Genomic DNA, 21,115 nt, shown 5'->3' with positions numbered 1-21,115 from the left:
GGAGTTAGTGCCATGTGTGGAATCATTACTAATTTGTAAAGTAATAGATTCTGGTGCTGGTCTCCGGTGTGTGAGATCCTGGGTCTCACCCTCAGCACCAAAAGGCATGCTTTGCTCCCTACTAGGTCAGTTGTCTTTCTGGGAAGTCAGTTGCCTTAGAGCTGTTGGCCTGTTGCCGTTGCCTTCTGAGTGGGGGTGGGCAGGGGATAACCGCTGTCTAAGAAGGCTATTATTATCAGGATCCCAGATGATGCCAAAAGGAAAGTTTGGCTTGGCATACATCAAGCCTCAGTAAATATGGCTGTTTGTATCTACTATATCTTTAACTCATTGGTTTTGAGTATCCCAAACCTCAGCTGAGTGTGAGCTACAGCTAGAAATGGAATCTCTAAGTTTAGAAGCAATCATGCTACAATCTAAGACCACAGTGGCAGAATTAGTGACCCTGCACTGCAGGCCTTTATCCCTCTTTTAGCCAGGGAAATTTTAGTCACATGAAGCCATTTCTGCCACACTGGCTCTTCTAGATGTTTCCTCTAGATTATGCAAACCCATGATTTTTGCCTTCTGATGGGGGGGGGGCGGCATTAGCCGCCCCGCGGCTGAGATCTCAGACCAGAACTCACAAGAAACCATCCCCAGAGAGGTTTCTGATTAAGTGTACCCTTTAAGAGTTCATGAGAAACAACAGTGTCTTCCTTTGCTCACTTTAGCCCTGCATTTCTGCTGTCAGGGTTAGGAGTTAGACAAAGTCCCTTTAGGGTACTGCCAACTTCTTTGTATACTTTTATAGTTGTTCGTGAATATGTCGAATCAGGTATCTGCCTCCTTGTTTACACAATAGCTCTGACTCAGACCCCCGCATCCGATTTGCAGACTGAATTCATTCTTCCCCAACCCAGAGTCGCGTTCACGTTTGTGCTTGTACGTGAGATCTTGTTTTTCCATAGTCTGTCATCTCCACACAAATGAATCACAGACTAGAAACTTAAATTCCTTAGTGATGTACAGTGATTTTGACTAAGGATGCTGAGAGAATTGGATATACGTATATTAAAAGTGAACCCTCATCCTTACTGTACACCAGGCATAAATGTTAATGCAAAGAACCCCATTAGCGGTACCACCATTAAGAAAATGGAAAGGCGGGATATAGTGATAGGTACTGTGGGCCCCTGGTAGTGAGTTTCCCTGCCTACACAGCCAAATCCAGCCAAATTAAAAGTAAAGGACCAGGTTTCATTCGAGCAAAGCACTCCTGGGTGATCTCGGGGTGGGGGTGGGGGAGAGAAACCACATGGCTGATCTATGGACCAGAGCTTAAATACCCTGTAGGCCTCATCCTGGGCAGCTCTGGGGTTGGAGCTGAGCAGCTCTGGGGGAGGAGCCGCTGCTTTGCTGGTTTTCCCGAGGGGCAGGGTTTGGAGAGAGAGGAGGGGCCTGAGGCAGAGCTTCCAAGGGAACACCCTACCTTCTTGGATATATGGGTGCCAGTGCAAGTCTGCTAGCATGGGCTGCGTGGGGGGAGAGCGGGAGTCCGTTTGTTCACGCTCAGCGGGCGGTGTGGGTGAGGCAGCATTTGGCTACCTGCCATCCTCACCTCAGGGGTCTGTTTCTTGGGGAATCAGAGAAGACAAGTTGCTCGGAGAAAAAACAAGAATAGATCACCACCACTGGCTCTACAAGTGGCGCTAGCTATGGGAGAGTGGGGATCGCCAGTAAGACTGAACAGAGGTTTGCCCTGGCTGTGCTGACAGAGATGAGCGAGCAAGGCAGAAGGGCAGGCAGGCCCTTTCCTGGGCACTTTGAAAAAACCAGAGGGTGCAGGGTCCCAGATGCTTGGATTGGTGTCCACTTGAGCCTGGAGAGATGGTACCAGCATTGATGTCCCAGGAGCATGGGGGATGGCACATAAAGTGAGGGATGATGTTTCCCAGGAGTACTGAGCCATAACATCTGTAGGCGAGGCTTGCCTCCATCCACCCTGTGAAGGTGTCCTCCAGAGTTAAGAGATAACAGAGCATTTTATGAGTGGGCATGTGGGTGAAGTCAGCCTACCCGTCCTTGCCTGGTTGGTGTCTTTGGAGCTGGTGCAGGGGCTGGGATATCTGGAGGGTTTCCTGCAGGTTGCCTATGGGTGGGTTCAAAGAGGGGCTCTAGAGGCTGGGATTAGTTTCCACCAGTCCAGATTTCTTGATACTGCAGCAGATCTCTTTTCCTAGGAGCACAAAGGTGTCTTTGTAAAATAGCTGGAACAGATTTATACCTTGGTGTCATAGCAAAGGCTTTGGGTTAAAACATTTTTCCTAGGGCATGGTATTAGCCTTATGAAACACGTAGCTTAGAAATGATTTGTATCTAGAGTTTGTAAAATCTTCTTGAATTTAGTTAAGGCAATCTAATTCTTTGACTGATAAAATTAGACATATACTGGTTTATGAGTTGTACTCAAAAGCATTTACTCAAAAGAAATAAAAATGTAGTTCCATACAAAGACTTGCAGCATCTTTCAAAATCCCAAATTAGAAAGCTTTCACATGACACTTGCTCAAATACACTATATATAGTGGAATTCTATATAGCAGTAACAAATCTACTGAAATATGTATGTATACACATGGATAAATCTCAAATACATTTTACTAGGGATAGAATTAAAACGCTACTTTTGATAGACTTGTAATTGTAGGAAGGTCTAGATAAATCAGGGTATAAAGATAGGAAATGCATTGGCGGTACCTTCCAGAAACTGGGTGTGGAGCAGCGCTTGACTGATACGGGCTGCAAAAGAGTAAAGCGGATTGATTGCAAAATGGTATTACCTGTTAAAATTGTACGGATTATACTCAGTTATACTTTTATATTTTAAAACAAGGTGCATTTACTCATCATGATGATGCAGTTTGGAATTAAACTGTGGGGAAAAAGTATCTCAGTGTTTTCATGCCAGGAATTTGCTTTTAAAATGGGAAAATTGTTCCTCAGTATGTTATATTAAAAGGCCACCAGCTGTGTGGTGGTGGTGCATGCCTTTAATTCCAGTACTCAGGGGGCAGAGGCAGGCAGATCTCTGTGAGTTCCAGGACAGCCTGGTCTACAGATCGAGTTCCAGGACAGCCAGGGATGTTACACAGAGAAACCCTGCCTCAAAAAAACCAATAGAATGAATGGATAATTGAATGAATGAACAAACAAATAAATAAAAATAAAAATCCACCATGTTATTTTTGTTAGGACATAGCTATCCAGTTTTTTGTCTTCTAAGCCCCAAAGATAGTTTTCATCCCCTGCACAGTTTTTCTCAAGCTATAAGGTACTTAGCAGTCACTGAAGATCTTATTAAGTGCATATTAGGGTTTAGCAGAACCCAGGTTCTGCAGTCTGAGCAAGTTTTAAGTTGAGGGTGACACAGTAAGGCTGGTCACAAGAACCGAACTTTGTTGAAGGTCCATTTGACCTTGCTCACTAGAACGTGGGACTCTCTGGAGAACCTACCTCATAAAGTCAACCAGTGAGGGTCTTTAGCCAGAGACACCCAGGAGTTCACTCTGAGAGTCTGACATGTTGCTCAGCTGACAGCAACAGTTTCATCTGCCCTCTTCACTGCCAGCTCTCAGTTCCCCTGTAATCCAGAGCTCCCACACGGTGACTGGGATGGGTGTCCACATAGAGTGGGTGAGTAGAATAGCATGGTTTTGAGTTATTATTTTCTTACACCCATCAACTGCTGGTTCTGGCTGTGACTCCCAGTCCAGGAGAAATCCAATCGGGGTGATGACGCCAGTTAACAGCTATTGAGGAATTAGGACCTCTGTTCAGGGCATTTCCCTTGCCTTGCCTTTGCTCCTTCGTATTTTACTCTGTGAAGTTCCATTGTTTTGTCTGTATTAGAGGTAGACAGGGTACCAATAAGTGACATTAAACAGTCACACAGAGTGATGGGACATCCATGTGAAAGTTAAAACTAGATACCTAGACTCGAAGGTCCTAGGGCAGCTGAGACCACCAATACTTGCCATCCTATAATCTATACTTGGGTTTCTGCCAGAACTTCTGCCCCAGGCCACTCACTGTCTTAGTTTCTCTTGCTGCAACAAAACTCCATGACCAAGGAGCAAGTTGGGGAGGAAAGGGTTTAATTGGCTTACACTTCAGCATTGCTGTTCATCACTGAAGGAGTCAGGACAGGAACTCACACAGGGCAGGATCCTGGAGTCAGGAGAGATGCTGAGGCCATGGAGGGAGCTGCTCACTGACTTGCTCAGTATGTCTTGCTCAGACTGCTTTCCTATAGAACCCAGGACCACCTGCCCTGGATAGCACCACCTACCCTGGGCTGGGCCTTAGATCACTAATTAAGAAAATGCCTCACAGCTGGATCTCACTGAGGCATTTCCTCAACTGAGGCTCCTTTCTGTCACTAGCAGCAACAGAAACCCTAAGGCACAGATCTGTTTGGAAGAGAAGAGTGGATCACCTGACAGCTGAAGGTCATTTTAGTAGCCTTCTAAAACAGACATTTCCAGGCCCAGTGTTCGATACTTGAGAGCTTCACTCAGCTCTCATTTTTGCAGGCTCTGTTGATGATGGAGGCTTGTCTCAGTTGGCTTACTCTAATGGCTTCGGCCACAAGGGAAAGTCCTAGCAACAGGACTTTGAGTATTCCTTTCCCTCTCTTTAAAAGGTGCTAGTGTGAGATGAGCAGGGTGTTTAACTTACTGACCACGTACTTAACCCCTGTAACCTTTCCTTTTGGTTTTTAATTAAAGATTGTGTTTCATTGATGCTTCCAGCGATTAGTGCCTTACGTATTGCATGTTAACATAAAGTATTTAGAAAGCCGAGTGTAAGGCGGCCCATTTTTAATTTATCAATGGCATCCTTGGTCTTAATATGCTTAAGCATACTTTACTTTTGAAGGCAGAATTAATCTTTTATCAGACTTGCCATGGATACTTTTGCTCTCATTACTTTAGGGAAATGTCCCTGTGATTGTTTTAGCATTCATGCTAGTCACATACTTCTATTCCCACTGTCTGTAGAACATAAAGAAGACACAAATAAGAGTCACCGTACTAAAGCTAATGCAAAGACAAGGGACACCGTTGCTGTCGGGATTCGAATGAAACGTTTGATTTCATTTTGGATGGAGAAAGTAAATCTAAAGTAATCATGTGTTTATACCTGTGTGGACTTGCTTTTATAAGCTGAATGGGAAAGAACATTTAACATAATTACAGAAAGATAATTTTATGTAGGTGGAGCAAAGTTTCAGGGATGATTGACAGAGGTGGAGTTTCAGTCTGCCTTCCTTCCCTCTTTAAAGCAAAGCTGGCTAGAAATACCCAGAACTAACGCTGTAAGTTCTTTGTGTCCCTGGGATGACTTGCGAGTCCCTGGGGGGCGCTTATTAAAAATAAAGACCCTGGGGTTTCACCCCTTCTGGTGTAAGTTTGCAACAGTCTCCTGGGAGGATTTCAGTCTACACTGCATTGGGGTTCTCCAGAGAAAGAAGCCCAGTAGCAGATTTTTCTCTTTTTCTAAAGCCTTAAAGGGGGTTGACTTCCATGCTTCCGAGACGCAGAAGTTCTAAGCTCGATAGTTGGCATTTTGGTGACCCAGGAGAGCATGGGGTGTGGTGACAGTCTGATTCTGAAGGCAGGAGAGAGAGTACCCAGCTGGAAGACAGTGTGTGTGTGTGTGTGGGGGGGCAATAGGCATGAACATGTGGGATTAGGTACTGAAGATGCTGCCCAGCTTTATAGATATATTACTAATCACTGAGCTGAACCCTTAAAGGGTGAATTTTATAGCCTGTAAACAGGGTCCGTAGAAATGTGTAGAGAAGAGAGAGGAAGAGACACAGGATAAGAAGTGGAGAAGCTTTTGTCTCTTGTTCCTGTAGAGAAATATGAAAGCCAGGGGTGTAAGGGATGTGGGGTCAGGGAAGTAATTCTTAGCAGCACAGGGGATATTGGAGCATGTTTGTATGCTGATCCAGGTGACCATCGGACAGGGAAAGACCAGCTACTGTGAGGCTGACTTGCACAGGTGTCAGATCAGGAGTTTACCGTGATACCATCTCAAGTGACTTCCTTCCTGTTTTCCCCTAGGTGACAGACCAGTCAGTGAAGGCATTTGCTGAGCACTGCCCTGAACTGCAGTATGTCGGCTTCATGGGTTGTTCAGTTACTTCCAAAGGAGTCATTCATCTGACCAAGGTAAGCAGCCCAGCTCCATTTTCCTGGTGTCTCTGAGTATTATGAAGGTGATGGGCCCTAGTATTGTCACCATGTGCCATCCTGCCATTTCTAGAGGGCACTCCACACTGAGCTCCGAGCCAACCCTTTACTTTTATCATGTGGCATGACTGGCCTTGAACTCAGTCTTGTAGTGGTTCTCCTGCATTAGCCATTGACCAGCAGGAATCACAGACCTGTTACACTGTGTTTAGTTCATTGATTTGGAGCAGTGCCTTCCTCTGTTGCCCAGCTGCTCTTGACTTAACGGGTTCTGGATCAGCCTCATTCTCCTGAGTGACTGGGCTTTTGGGCATTTTCCAGTTGTGCCTGGCTTGCTGGTATTGCCAAATGTAGTTGATGAGGAATAGTTGGACAACTATAGACGTTTGCTAGGATTTGATAAAGCAAAAATCAGTTTTAGAAAACTGTCTACTTGTTCTGAAATAGAATATTTTAAAAGTTTGTTTTACATTTCATTGCTAATACTTATATAATCATGAGCTAAAGAAACGAATCTGTAACAACAATCATTTGAATTTTAACTTAAAGCATTGCACATAGATGATGCATTGAGTTTCAGTTGCTCTTCTCTCTCTGTGATATTGGAGCATTTGCTTTACAAAGGGAATGTAATCTGAATATAGAAGGTGAAAAGAAAATGTATGTCACAAAATTTGCCTGATAGCTCAGAGTTCGCTTACAGCCAAACTTACATTTTAGAAATGATGAAGGTACCAGCTTCTCTGTAGTAGTGTTCCATCTCTGATCCTGCGATAGTTATAGGCAAGTACTTACATCTGTGTGGTAGAACAACAGGCTGCCATAAAATCAGCCTGTGTGGTAGTTAGGGGCTACTTCTTACATGCATGTGGTAGGACAACAGGGCCTCCATAGAGTTCACTTGTGAGCCACCTGGCCTGTGCATGGTCTAGCTTTGAGCTCTCATCACTCTCTACTTGGAAAAGGCGCTTGGGGATTGCTTTCTCACTTCACAGCACAGTAGCCCTGCCCTCCAGCTTTCTCTCTTAACAATTGCAAAGCTGTTGCCTGGCAGCACCATGCTGAAACACGCAGGAAGCCCTCCACTCTCCCTATGCTTGGTCTGTTTGGGTCTCGTCAAGGTTACAGCTTGGTTGGTAATGTTTCTTTGCTTTCAGGAAAAAGGAGGAATGTGTCTGAATTACATAAGACTGTGCTGCCGAGAGCAGGGACCAGGTGGCCTGCCTCCTTGGTGGTCACCTCCATTTTGGTCTTTGGCTCTGCCACTTACTAACTTACCTGGGAGAATTACTTTTCAGTGTGTAAGTAAGGCAGTGTATGGCAAGTGTATGGAGACCACAGGAAGAGTAAAATGTCATTATTGCTATCAAAGCACATTCTACTCTATGCAGAGTGGTTGAAAATTAGTGCAAAATGGCGTCACAAAAATCAAATCAGCTTTCTTTAGTGTGTCTTAAAGAGAGCCCGTGGGTATACTGTGTCTGAAGTGACTGATGACACGTGGTTGTCCTCTGAGGGCCAGAGCCTAAAGCTAGGGGAAAAGACGGGACTTTTCTTGATGGCTCTACCAGAGTATCTAGTATAACCAAGACCATATGTACCCACATATTTTTACTCCTTCTCTGTAACCTTGGCCTGGAAATCTTGAGATGAATGTTTTTCTCGTCCCTTCTGATTCTATGTGCAGAAATACCATGGGATGAACAGATTGTGCACAACTGTTATAAGGACCGTTTTGGGGACTTTTACAATCACTTAAAATTATGCTCGCTAAAGACAACAAAAGACAACCAGATGACTGTGGACTCCGAGTATTTGAGTTTGCTCCAAACTCTGTATTTTAAAGAAGTATTATCTGTGATAACAGCTATAGTAAATGAATGGCTGGAAAGCTTCTTTTGCTGGGCAGGCTCTTCTGAAGTTCACAGGCAAGGGTTTTTGGTGTGGCCTGCTAACAGGTGGAAACTTCTAGACTCAAATTAAAGCTAGTTCACAGGATTCTAACCTACATATTTCTCTACAACAGTGTATTCACTTAGATGAAAAGTGGCTTGTGGCATAATGATGATTACTTTTTTGTGCTCAAATGACAGCAAGGTGCCATTGTGTTGTAATCATGCAAATCTTTTGTAAAGCTATGGAAGTCAAGTTTATAAAACTCAAACTTTAGGCTTAAAAGTGTTGGCTTCTGCTAGTGTTTTAAACCAGTTACTAATATATTCATAAAATGTTGGTAAATATATTAAATGACTCTTAAATTTGTGTTTTCTTTGTTACCATTATAATATGTAATTTTTAATGAAATGATTTAGGGACATATGAAATACAGTGTTGAGAGTGTTCACCTTAAATATGTTTACTTTTTACATGATTTTAATAATCTCTTTTAACACATGGTTTTACATTTTACAAACTAAGGCAAATGGCAAAAATTGCTATACATTAATTTCTGTATAGGAAATCACACACTTGGATTAGATGATCTAACTGTAGATTAATAATTTCTTGTACCCGAAAGGATGAAAGGATTTAGAAGTTTTAAGGCTGGAGAGACTCTGAAGCCAAACTAAGAAATGCCAGACGGTTTAGTACATTAGTAAAGAAAGTCGGGGCATTGTGACTTTTTAATGTAAGCATAGGGCCAGAGGGCAAAAGATTGGGACTAGATGGAAAGATATTGTCATCCTACTATCCAGTTCTCGGTTCAGTTCCTTGTTGATGTTATCAGTCCCCAGTGGACTCCAGCTTTCTCTGGGGTTAGTCAGGAGATTCCGCTAACATCAAACACATCCCCTTAGGAAGCCGCTTTCCTAACCTTCTCCTTCACGCCAGTGAGAGCCAGGCTGCGAAAGCCAGGTCCACTCCACTGTGTTTGCCAATGTCCAGTGGTGTAAGGTAAGAGCTGAGGCTCATTAAGGGTTGAAAAGTGTCAGCAACTCTCCTGCAGCAGAACTGGCCTCTGCCAAAGTAGCTGGGTTTGTCACATATTCTACCCGCTTGTAAACATGCAGTGTCTTCTCTTGCTCCTTTTACAAACAAATCCAGCGAATGAAAGTGTGCAACTAATCTCCCCTGCTCGGTGCATCTGTATCACTTGTCGCTATAGCAACGGCAAGGAGTATCCAGAGCACTCAAAAGTCACATAGAATGACTGCCACTGCTTTAAGTTCAATGCTTAGAGTAAGAAAAAGAGAACTCACTAGAAGGGATTAAAACGAGCCAAAAATGTAAACACTGGGGTTATACCGGTACAAACAATGCTTGATCTTCCAGCTGAAGCATCGCAGCAGGGACCAGCCCTTCAACAGATAAAATCCAGGAAAAAAATGTTTCAGTCTGGCATGGTAGAACACACCTTTAATTCTTCTACTCAGGAGCGAGAGGCAGGCAGATAGATACCTGTGGCTTTGAGACCAATCTTCCTCTACATAGCTGCAGAACAATCGGGGCTAAGGAGAGAGAGAGAGAGAGAGAGGGGGGGGGGGGAGGGAGGGAGGGAGGGAGAGAGAGAGAGAGAGAGGGGGGGGGAGGGAGGGAGGGAGGGAGGGAGGAAGGGAGAGAGAGAGAGAGAGAGAGAGAGATATTTTGAGCCTCCTGTCCTTTTGCGTGGCTCCCCCCCCCCTTTGCATTCTGGGTGTCAGGCAACAGAGGACAGTGGTCTCTGAGATTTGAGAGGCTAACAAGAAAACTCACGAGATTGTTTCAGAGGCCTCCACTGAGGGAAACTCACAGGGTTGTCTCAGGGATCCACTGAGGATTTCCAGGTGGCAGCACAGGGAAGGGTAACTTACAAAGACCCAGTGACTGAGGTGATAAGACACTGCGGGGCATTATCAGATTTCAGGAGGGAACACTGGTGTGGAAAGAGCTATGTGGAGAAACCCAGATATCTGTGTGAGTGCCCTCTGCTCACCCAGCCTCACACAGCCATGGGTATGGAGTTGGAAATAAAAACTGGAAGTGTTTGGATGAAAATAAAGCCATGTGTTTCAAATCCTCTGATGCTGCCAACTCGTTACTCAGGTAAAATGAGTAGAACTAAATACCTGTGTAAGAAGCAAAGAATGTCCGCAAATCGGTGAACTAAGTTTCCTTTTCATGAGACTTGAGAGAGAAGAGCAGGCTGGGACCCCAAGAGTGCAGAAGAAAGACGTGATGGAAACCCAAGTGGAGATTAGCAAAAGAGGAAGCACTGGCTGCTTCCCCGTGTCAGCGTATTCCAGCCAGTCATCAGAGGGAGGAGCTTTAGCTGAGCAAATGCCCCCTTTGGTACAGCTCTAAGGCTTTTTCTCATTTAGTGATCAGTGGGGGAAAGCCAGCCCATTGTGGGTGGAGCCATCCCTGAGCCTGTGGTCCTGGGTTCTCTAAGAAAGCAGGCTGAGCAGGCCATGTAGAGCAAGCCAGTGAGCAGCGCCCTCCATGACCTCTGCAGCAGCTCCTGCCTCTGGGATCCTGCCTTGAGTGAGTTCCTGTCCTGACTTCCTGCCGTGAAGAACAATGATGCTGAAGTATGAGCCAAATGAGTCCTCTCCTCCACACTTGCTTTAGGTTACAGTGTTTCATTGCAGATAGCTGACACTTCCCAGTCTCTTAAAGAAGGTGCAGTTTTACTTAAAGACCCATTTGATGCCAGTATTTCAAGTATTGATGGATTTAATAGCAAATTCTACCAAGGATTTAAGAGAGAAGAAACCAATTCAGCATGACTGCTGTAGAAGACACTCTGTTGTTCACCTCACAGGAAAAGCTGATGAAGACATTACAAGGTAAGAATATTGCATGCCGTTGTCTATCGTGAACAGAGATTCAGCCAGGTCTAGTGGTGTACCCCTTTAATTCCTACACTCATGAGCCAGATACAGGAGAATCTCTTAGTTTGAAGCCATCCTGGTCGACAGAGAGTTCCAGGACAGCCAGGGCTAAAACCCTGTCTCAGAAAACAAACAAACAAATAAAAACAAAAAAACAAAAAAAAAAAAAATGGAAAAATGCCTACTACTCACTTAATGAAGATTAATAGCACAATTTATAAAAGCCCAAAAGTAAGAAAAGGATTCACCTTATTTTTAAAACTGGCAAAGCACTTGAGTGGATATTTTAAAGAGGACATGTAAATGGCCAAAGGCTTAGTGTTTCATTAATAACCCTCAGAGAAATGTGTGTTAAAGTTGTAATGAGATATTACCCCATATCTGCAAGAGTGGTTATTATATAAAAGTTAAAAGATAACAAGTGTTGATGAGATATGGAAAGAAGTGAACTCTATTTATTATTGATGGTAATTTATATTAGGATAGCATAAAACAGAATCAAGGTTTTTCAAGAAAATACCAAAATTACCTTGTGATCAGTTATTCAGAAACTGAATTCAGTATGCTAAAGAGATCTTACTCCCATATTCATTGTAGCATTTGCCACAATTGCAAAAATATGGAAACTGTATGACTCTCAAACAGATGAAAGGATACAAATAATGAAATACACACCACCTTGTTCCATACTTGCTCCAGACTTCCCATATGCTGCTCTCTTGTTTAGCTTGTTCTCATCATAAGAGTACCAACATATGACCAAGCCAGCATCTTCTCTTCATCGTTTTCTTCCCTACCATTCATTCCTGTAGAAATATGAACCTCAGGATTCAGAAATTAAAAGGACAATCATAATTAAAATTAAAATACAGAAAATTATGTCAGATAATTCAAGGAGTTTAAAGAAGACACAAGGAAACAGGTTAATGAAACCAAGAAGAAAGAGTAGAAAGAACAAGTACCTACCTGAGTGATGCATGAGAAAACACAACAAAAGTCTGACGAAAATGACCAAGGTGATACAGGCCACAAAAATGCTATTCAAAGAAGAGATAGAAACATTGAAGTGAATGTAACCTGAGACGAAGATTGACTCGAAGAAACCTAACAGCTCACCTAGAAATTTCAAACGAAAGCCTTAAAAGTGAATGATTCAGGAAGATGGAATATTGGGTCTTGAAGATAAACTAGAGGTTCTAGACCAAATAAGGATGGTACATGAAAAATTAAAAAAACAAAAACACACAGGAAGGGAACACACAGAAAATATGGGACATCATAAAAAAAAAACAAAAAAAACAAAATAACAAACCCTACCGAGTACAGAGGGAGAAGACTCCTAAGTCAGTAGGATAAGCCAGATCTTGAACAGAATCATAGAAGAAAACTCCCCAGACTAAGGAGAAAGATACACATATAGATGCAAGAAGTGTACGGAACACGGAATAGAGAAGACCAGAAAGAAAGTCCCCACAGCATATTATAGTTAAAACACTAACATATGTCACAAACAAGGGGAATTAAAAGCTCTGAAAAGAACACAAGTCATATACACAGGAAAACCCGTCAGAATAACAGATGACTTCTCAAAGAAAACTGAAGGCCAAAGAGCCTGGAACAGTGCATTCCCAGTCCTAAAAGACAGAGACAGACAATCTAAAATAACATATCCAGCAAAATTATCTGCCATGATTGAAGGAGAAAGGTGATTTGTTTTCCATCTTAAACAGCCTAAGAAATCTGTAACCAATATGCCAAACCTAAGGAATAGAGCAAATATCATGTGGAAAGAGTGATCATAGCAGAGAAACTACAGGAAGAAATGAAGCTATAATTAAAGAAACAGAATACCCTTGAAAACACAAACACCAAAAATCAACAACACAATGACAACTAACACATAATTTCAATAATCACTTTAAATATCAGTGACCTCAACCCTACAATCAAAAATCACAGACTGACTGAATAGGTCAGGGATTGGAACCTGTCTATATGCTGCCTCCAAGAAACAGCATAATTTCTGCTAAATAACTGCTTTCGAGTACAAGGATGGACAAAAGTACACTAGTCAAATGGAGCCAGTTAGCAAGCTGACATCGCTAACCTACCATATGACAAAAAATAGACTTAATACTCAAACAATTCAGAAGAAGGACATTTTACCTAATCAAAGGAACAGCTAATCAAGAAGACATTCCTATCTGAATCATAAATGCGTCAAACTAAGGGATACCCAGTTTCATTAACATTTTGTACTGAAATTAAAACACAGATTAGTTGGTATTTACTGCTCTAATTGGCTGTTGAACCTGGGAGAGAGGAATCTAAAAGTGAGGGGGACAAAAGTCACATGCAATAGCCAACTTTTTTCAGAGCACCAGACAGTTTATACTCTGAGGGTTGAGAGTCACATGAGTGAAGTGCCCAAATAAAAGGACAAGGTGTACAAATGACAATAGCCAGTTTAAATGAAGAATCCAGAGCAAACACTGCTATCCACTACACCTGGCAGCGGTATGAAACGACATTCCGAGAACAATCCTATGATTTTGAAAAGTACTAGTGTTATGAGTAGTTTTTCCCACCAGCCTGGTCCCAGAGCTGCGCCAGTCCCAAATAACACACAGAGATTCTGTATTAGATATAAAGCTGTTGGCCTGTTACTAGCAGTACTTATTGGGTAGTTCTGTCTTAAATATTAACCCATTTCTATTAATTGAAGTACTTCCATGTGGTTTCATCTTACTGGAGAGAGGGCCGGGCGTTCTGCTTTCTCTGTCCTCCAGCTTGAATCTCCCCCCTGCTACTTCCCAAATCCTCGTCTCCTAGTCCCACCTATCTTGCTTTCCTATTGGCCAACAGCGCTTTATTCATTAGCCAATAAAGAAAACATATTTAGAGAATGCCATCTCCCAACATACTGAGGGCACAGGGCTCTTCTTGTCTTGTTTTCTTGGAGTTTTCTCCCAAGCACCCAGAATTCCCCTTGCTGACTCCATTCTTGGACCTTGTTTTGACAGTGACTTCAATATCCCACTTGGTCTCATAGACAAGTCATCTGAACAAAAACATAAACAAATAACTGAGAATCTACTGACACCACCCAACAAATGGATTTAACAGAATATCCTATCCAAACACTAAGGAATACACATTCTTCTCAGTACCACATGGTGCTTTCTTTTCTAAATAGACCACATCGTAGCACACAAAGCATTGAGAGCAGTGCTACTTAAAGCAACATAACATTTGCACCAAAAAAATCGAGATTAGGAAGATCATTAATAAATGGTGTATGGGTCAAACAAATCAAGAAAAAACAAAACAAACAAAAACGTGTCTGGAACTAAATGAAAATGAAGCCACAACGCAACACAACTGGGACACATTGAAAGCAGCCCTACAAGGGAAACGTTGAGCTCTAAGTGCTTATATTAAACAATGAAAACAAGCACAAATAGATGTGTATTTCATGAAGCTGGAAAAAATATACAAGAAATGGATGGTATTCTAGATTCAGCTAAACAACAAAATTTAACCGAGAAATTGAGCAGCCTAAGCAGACTGGTGAGGAGACCAAAATAATAGAAAAAAAGGCTTCTATCTGAGAAAAGCCTAGGACCAGATGAATTCATAGCAGAATTCTACTGGGCATGCAAAAAAAATCTGCAGCCATTGCTTCTTAAACCCTTTTTAAAAATTAAAGAAACAGAAGGAACACTCCTAAACTCTGTCTATAAAGCTAGTTAGCACTAGTATCACTTTAATACCTGAACCAGGTAGACACACACACACACACACACACACACACACACACACACACACACTGTGGGGGGTAGCGGGGAGGGAGGGCAGGAAGGGGGAAATGGGGAGAGAGGAGAGCGAGAATATTATAGGTAAATATCTCCAATGAACATAGAGTCAAAATACTCAATAAAACACTTGGAGCTGTAATACAGATATATATCAAAAAGATTATTCACCCTGTCAAAGTTGTCATTAGCCATGAAATTCAGGGTTAGCTCAACATGCACTAGTCAATAAATGGAATAAACTACATAAATGGACTTAATAAACAGTTATTATGCCATCACCTCAATTAATACAGAAAAAAAACCATGGATTAAATCCAACATGCTTTCATGATAAAGGTTTTAGAGAATGTAGCGCTAGAGGACACATACCTCAATATAATGAAAGCTGTATATAAGAATCCTATAGCCCATATCACCCTACATGGAAAAAAGCTTGAAATAATCCAGCTGAGGTCAGGGATTAGAGATGGTCACTATCCCCATTCTTTCCCAACATTGCACTCAAAGTACCAGGTGGATCAATGATGCGAGGTAAGGAAATCGAAGGGCTGCAAAGTAGAAAGAAAAATGCTAAACTGTCCCTATTGGCAGATGATAGAGGTCACAAAAATTTTTACCTGAAAACTTCTAGAAATGATAAATAAATTCAGCAATGTGGCAGGATAAGGAATCACCTTGTGACACTCAGCATCTTTTCTGTACACCAACAACAAACATACAAAGAAGGAGATCATGGGCACATTCCCATTCATAGTAGCTTCAAAGAAAATAATGTATCTAGAGATAAATCTAACCAAGGAAGTGAAGGAACTCTACAATGAAAACTTGAAACCTCGGAAGAACCAGATAAAGATAGTAGAAATTGGAAAGACATCTCATGTTCACTGCTTGGTAGAATTAACTTTGTGAAAATGACCATTCTACCCAATATGCCAGAAGAAAGGAGGCTTCAAGAAATAGTGGTGTGTAAACTGGGTGTCCTCATGCGGATGAATGGTATTAGACCCATATCAAACACTGCATGGAAACTATCTCCAAATTGTTCACAGACTGAAATGTGAAACCTGGAAAACAAACTGCTGGGAAGAAAATACAGGCATTACCCTACATGATTGTTATATGTAGGAAAGGACTTTGTGAATAGGGTTCCATTTACCCAAGAATTAACACCAAAAATTGACATTTGGATTCTCATGAAACTTAAAAGCTTCGGCATAACTAAGGAAACAATTGGCTGGGTGAAGAGGAAGCCAAGAGAATGGAAGAAACTACTCCAGTAAAGTTTACACATAACATTATAGGGACTCAGCAGGTTATGTGTGTGTGTGTGTGTGTGTGTGTGTGTGTGTGTGTGTGTGTGTGTGTATGTACACAAAGCTAGCATATCTCTACCAATAATGTATAATGTTTGTCTTTATACCCAGAGATAATTGTATTCTTCACCCCCCCCCCCCACACACGCTTGCATGCAACAAGAATTGACTGAGAAGGATGCCATGAATTTGAAGGCATGTGTGGAGGGGTAAATGGAAGGGTTTGGAGGAATAGAAAGGAAGGGAGAAATGTTGTGATTTAAAAAAAAATGACTTGAATTTATTAAAGGATACTATTACACATGTTCAGAGTGGGATTCATTTAGCCATTATAAAAGGACATACTATCATTTATGACAACATGCTGACTCTGGAAAATGTTTTAATAAGTAAAATAGGCCCACCTCAAATAGAAAGACTGTGTTCTCATTTGTCAATCAAATCTGTAAAATTTGAACTAGTAAATTAGGGAGTAAATTGTGGATACCAGGATTTATGGATACCGGGCAGATGCTGGCCGAACAATCAAAAAGATTGCATGAGTTTTTGTGGAAGAGATAGGATAGAGCAACTGATTACATTTGAACCTTCACTGACGTAGAACAACTTTGAAAATGCATATCAGGGTCTGCTGAGAAATCTCAGATACTGTCTATTGGATAGTAGGATATAATTGTTAACTTTACGATTGTCACATATTTGTTACACCATTAAAACTTTTAATGGTAAGAGGTGCATACTTGGGTTTGGTGAAATGGCACAAAATTCGGGAATAACCTGTAAGGAGATTAAGAAGTGGATAGGTCGATAAGGAAATAAATATGATAAAGAAGTGATAATTGAGTTAGGCTAATATCTTTTGAGTTATTTACTTGTTTCCATTATGCTGATTCTTATTTGAACATTTCTGCAGTAAAATAAGTGGTAAGAATCACAAAATTAAAACTTCTGGTTACGATCTAAAGTTAAAGAATTTTACTAATCAAGATTATACTTTTAATGATTATACAGTGACATGAAAATGTGGAGGGTAATAATTAAAGTAGGTATCAATATACAGATTAAGTTAAAACTTAATTGACTTTCCCTGTAGAGTCTGAAATGTAAACATGTAGCTGGACTACAGTCTGGGGATCCTGGACTCCAGAGTGTGTATCACAGATGCACAGTGACATGCTTAGTTCACACCAGCTCACAGATAACTTTAGCCAGCGGTTGATATGAAGTGGGCATTAAGGAAGATATTGAAGAATTTTATCCAAAGGTTCTTTTTATAATATCGATATATGAAAATTATGTTTATTTTTTTCCTATATTGTGTGTATGTATTTAAGTTGGAAGGTTGATTTGTAGTGTTTGGTTACTACATTATGTCTTACTGTCATTACAGTTATTAAGTTTATTAATAACATTGTAATTTTTGGGATATGCTAAATACAGGTTGAATTTGGATTTAAAAACTAGCTTTTTCCTTAGGAAGATATCCAAAACCTAAAGAAAACACCAAACTTTTGATATTTTCTTGGACCATGGTCACATTTAAAGAAAGTTGGAAAAAAAAAAAACACAACTTATTTTAAAAGTGCTTATGGTTGAAAATATGAACTATTTCTTAAAGGAAAACAAAATTGATTTTTTTTTCAGTCGATTTAACATAAGTAACGGAAAAAATGATCATTCATGCAGCTAACTCAATTTCTGTCTTCCTTTTCTTGTTTATTCAGAGAGCAGAAATGAAAGATGAACTTTCTTGCCTTCTTAGGTTGCCAAACCACTGGTCACTTTTAGTGTCTTGTTCTAATAATAGAGTGCACTGCTCCAGTCCTTAGAGGGTGATGGCATCTTGTAGTTGTAGATGATTACTTCATTTGTTTCCGTTAAGTTATATGTGCCTGAATGATGTTTTGAGATGTAGAAAATATGTTCTTAAATTGCTTTGTAGGATGCCCTAGTGCGTGTCACTTTTCAAGTACTACAAAGGACATCTGCGGGCTTGCCAGGTTTCCATTCTAAGACAAAAGCTGAGTTTGAGACAGTGGGTGTGATTTTCTAGACCCGATAAGATCTATTAGTTGACCCTTTTCTTAAAAGTTTGCAAAGGGAAGCAAACTATCACTGTCACCAAAGCTAATGGAATGCAGATCTACCATGTCATCTCTCTGCTTTACTCTTCTCATTTGCTAGCTGGTGATGACCATGACATTTATCTACTTTATATTATGTAAGGAAGAATGCTTATCGTTTATGCAAGGAATGGAAAAGTTGGGTAAAAGAAAATGACGTATAATGGCCCATGAATGTTTCTTAGAACTCTATTTCTAGCTGCTATTTCATCAAAAGAGTAAAATAATTTTTAAGACAAACAATACTTTAAAACTTTAAGCCTCATTTTCTACGCAGTGTCACTGCTGAGTGTTAATGATCACTAACTGGATTGCTCCTCCTTTTCTGTGCCCACCCCTTAAAGATTTATAATGAGTTGTTTAAGTTAACCTGGTGAACAGGTGAGCTAGTGAGATGGTTCCCAAACTAGTGACTGACTTCACTGACTTTAGTTTCTCCAGGAAGGGTTAGTGATTTGTTACATCTATCCTCTTCACTCTGTTAAGTGGGAAACACCTCTGTTTGCATTTTATAACTCTGTTACTCACACTCTAGCTACAATATATTATTTGTCTGTGCTACATTTTCATTTCAGCCACAGATATAGCAAGTGTGACACCAGTAAAATAAATGAATTCATCTTCGAAATGACTGACCTATGAAAGTCCTAACAAATAAAACCAACAAATGAGTTCCTCTGTGGCATCTCTTTTTTGATACAGTTGTTGCTTCAGGCTTAATATAGATAAGCATAAAATGAGAAGAGCTGATAGGACTTTTTGAAAGGACTTTGCTTAACTCTTGACAATGTACTTTAAAGATTATTTTGCCGTGCTTATATTTTATTCACTCCTGGATTTTCATCACATACTTGTTTATGAATTGTGAATTTTGTTGCAAATAGCCTTATGAAGAGGATTTCAGTGTTACTTTATTAGATCTCAAACACATGAGGTAAATCTTTATCCAAGAATGTATTGTGAGATGATATTCCCAGGCAGTGTTCATTCTTAAAATTAACTCATACCGTTGTGATGGAAATTTTATTTGAAGATCAGTGTGATTCTATTGCATGTACCTTGTGACTTATAAAATAGTGCTGTTGAAATGCATAAAGTCCCATTTAGAAGTCAGTAGAATATTCCTGCCTGCATGAAGAAGTCAGACTTGGCTCATTGATAATATGACTTAGTTATGTGGTCAGGAAATGTACTATTGAGAAAAAGGCGATTTATTATTTATTACTTTGAAGTAAACATTGTGAATAAAATAGAATCTACTTACTTTAAAACATGATTTTAAAAACATTGATAATTAGTAGCTTGATAATTTTGACGATTTGTCATAGTATTCTGTTTGTAATGAACTGTCTTCATTTTAAGTAATAATTAGCTATTTGGGGAAGGCCTTGTGTGTTGCATGGGAACTCCTACCTGTGTTCTTACTGCAATGCACTTATAAAAATATTCATAGAACACTCCATGTTAATTTTCAGACTCAGAGAACCCTAAGGATCATTGCTTCTTACAATTGTAATGCTGTGCTCAGTTTATAATGGCTGTCTAGAGAATACTCCAAGATTCGGAAAGAGTTGGATACTAGCTTATGTCTGTTTTGTCCTTTGAAAATGGGAATTACCTTTCTCTGGTGTCCCTGGTGTCTCAGGGTTAGCTTTCTTAGCAGAGTAGGATACATAGATATTTACACGCCAAGCTGCGGCATTAACCAGATTTTGGCCTCTGCTGTTATTCATTGTCTTCCACAGTGATGTTGGGGCTGTGTTTGGTTCCAGGTTCCCTGTTTATTAGATACACAAAGAAGCGGAAGAACCTGTAAGGCAGCTGAGCTTCTAGAATGTTTGCTTTACTTTGCAGCCAAGTGATCCCTCAGGTGTTTACAGAGAAGTGTTGATCAGCGTATTTACAAACCCTGTAGGAACATAAATCTTCCACCTTTACAGACTTCCTTTCCACTGATTGTAGCACAGTGGGTCATTGGCTGTCCAATTCCCTCCTCCCTTTCCAAGGAACGGCTTCCTAGTGTGGCTAGAGGAAAGACTGGACATTGTTTTGATCAGAGGTACTTGCTTCAGTATGAAATTGACATTCACCTTGATCTTCACCGTGCCGCAGGCTGCTCTGGTGGTAACTTTTATACTTTGTTCAGGCACAGAGAAGAGCACCAAGGGTTTTAGGCACGACACGGTGACACCCTTGCAATTATCCCTGCTCCCGCGTTGCCGCAAGGACATTCATTAGATAGATGCACCCTTTCCCTTTCTTGCCCTTGGGTTTGTGCGGCTGTAATCTTTTTGCCTTTCAGAATCCTCCTTTTAAATTGTAGGAGCCAATGGGCCAGCACATCTGCTCCAAGATTGTGTACACCCATGAAATCTCAACAATATCATAGCCTAAGCAAGACCTGAACAATAATAATTGTAATTTAAGAAAAGCAGTGCTTGAGAGAAAGATGCATGTGACAGGGTTGAAGCAGAGGGGTTTTTACTAGGATAAGGGGTCAAAAAGGGGGAAAGGGGGCAGGGGCAGCAGGAGAGAGAAGAAGGGAAAGAGGGGTGAGGGGAGGGAGGGAGGAAGGGAGGGAGGGAAAGGGGGGGAGAGAGAGAAGATGGGAGGTGGGCAGGGCCCTTTTAAAAGGGAACACAGTGAGTGTGCACAGGTGGTGCTCTTAGTGGCTGCAGCTGAGGGCGGATCCTGTCAGAACCCCAAGGGCAGGCCAGTACAGATGCCTGAATACTAACAGTAACAGTAGTTGACATGGCAGAGCGGAGGGTGAAATCTCCTGGGGCACCACCCCAGGTGAAGAACTAT

General features: G+C 41.1%; 1 protein-coding gene across 1 annotated transcript in view; it reads left to right on the top strand.

Annotated features, from left to right (window-relative positions):
- Fbxl17 (F-box and leucine rich repeat protein 17) overlaps positions 1–21,115 on the top strand; it is a 364,268-nt gene that overhangs the window by 94,278 nt on the left and 248,875 nt on the right. The window contains exon 5 of the mRNA XM_051190877.1: positions 6,114–6,221. Within this exon, the coding sequence (XP_051046834.1) occupies positions 6,114–6,221 (108 nt within the window). The remainder of the gene's footprint in view (positions 1–6,113; positions 6,222–21,115) is intronic.

This window comes from Phodopus roborovskii, unplaced genomic scaffold (genome assembly GCF_943737965.1).
Source record: "Phodopus roborovskii unplaced genomic scaffold, PHOROB, whole genome shotgun sequence".
NCBI lineage: Eukaryota > Metazoa > Chordata > Mammalia > Rodentia > Cricetidae > Phodopus > Phodopus roborovskii.
This window is presented reverse-complemented; position numbering and strand designations above follow the sequence as displayed.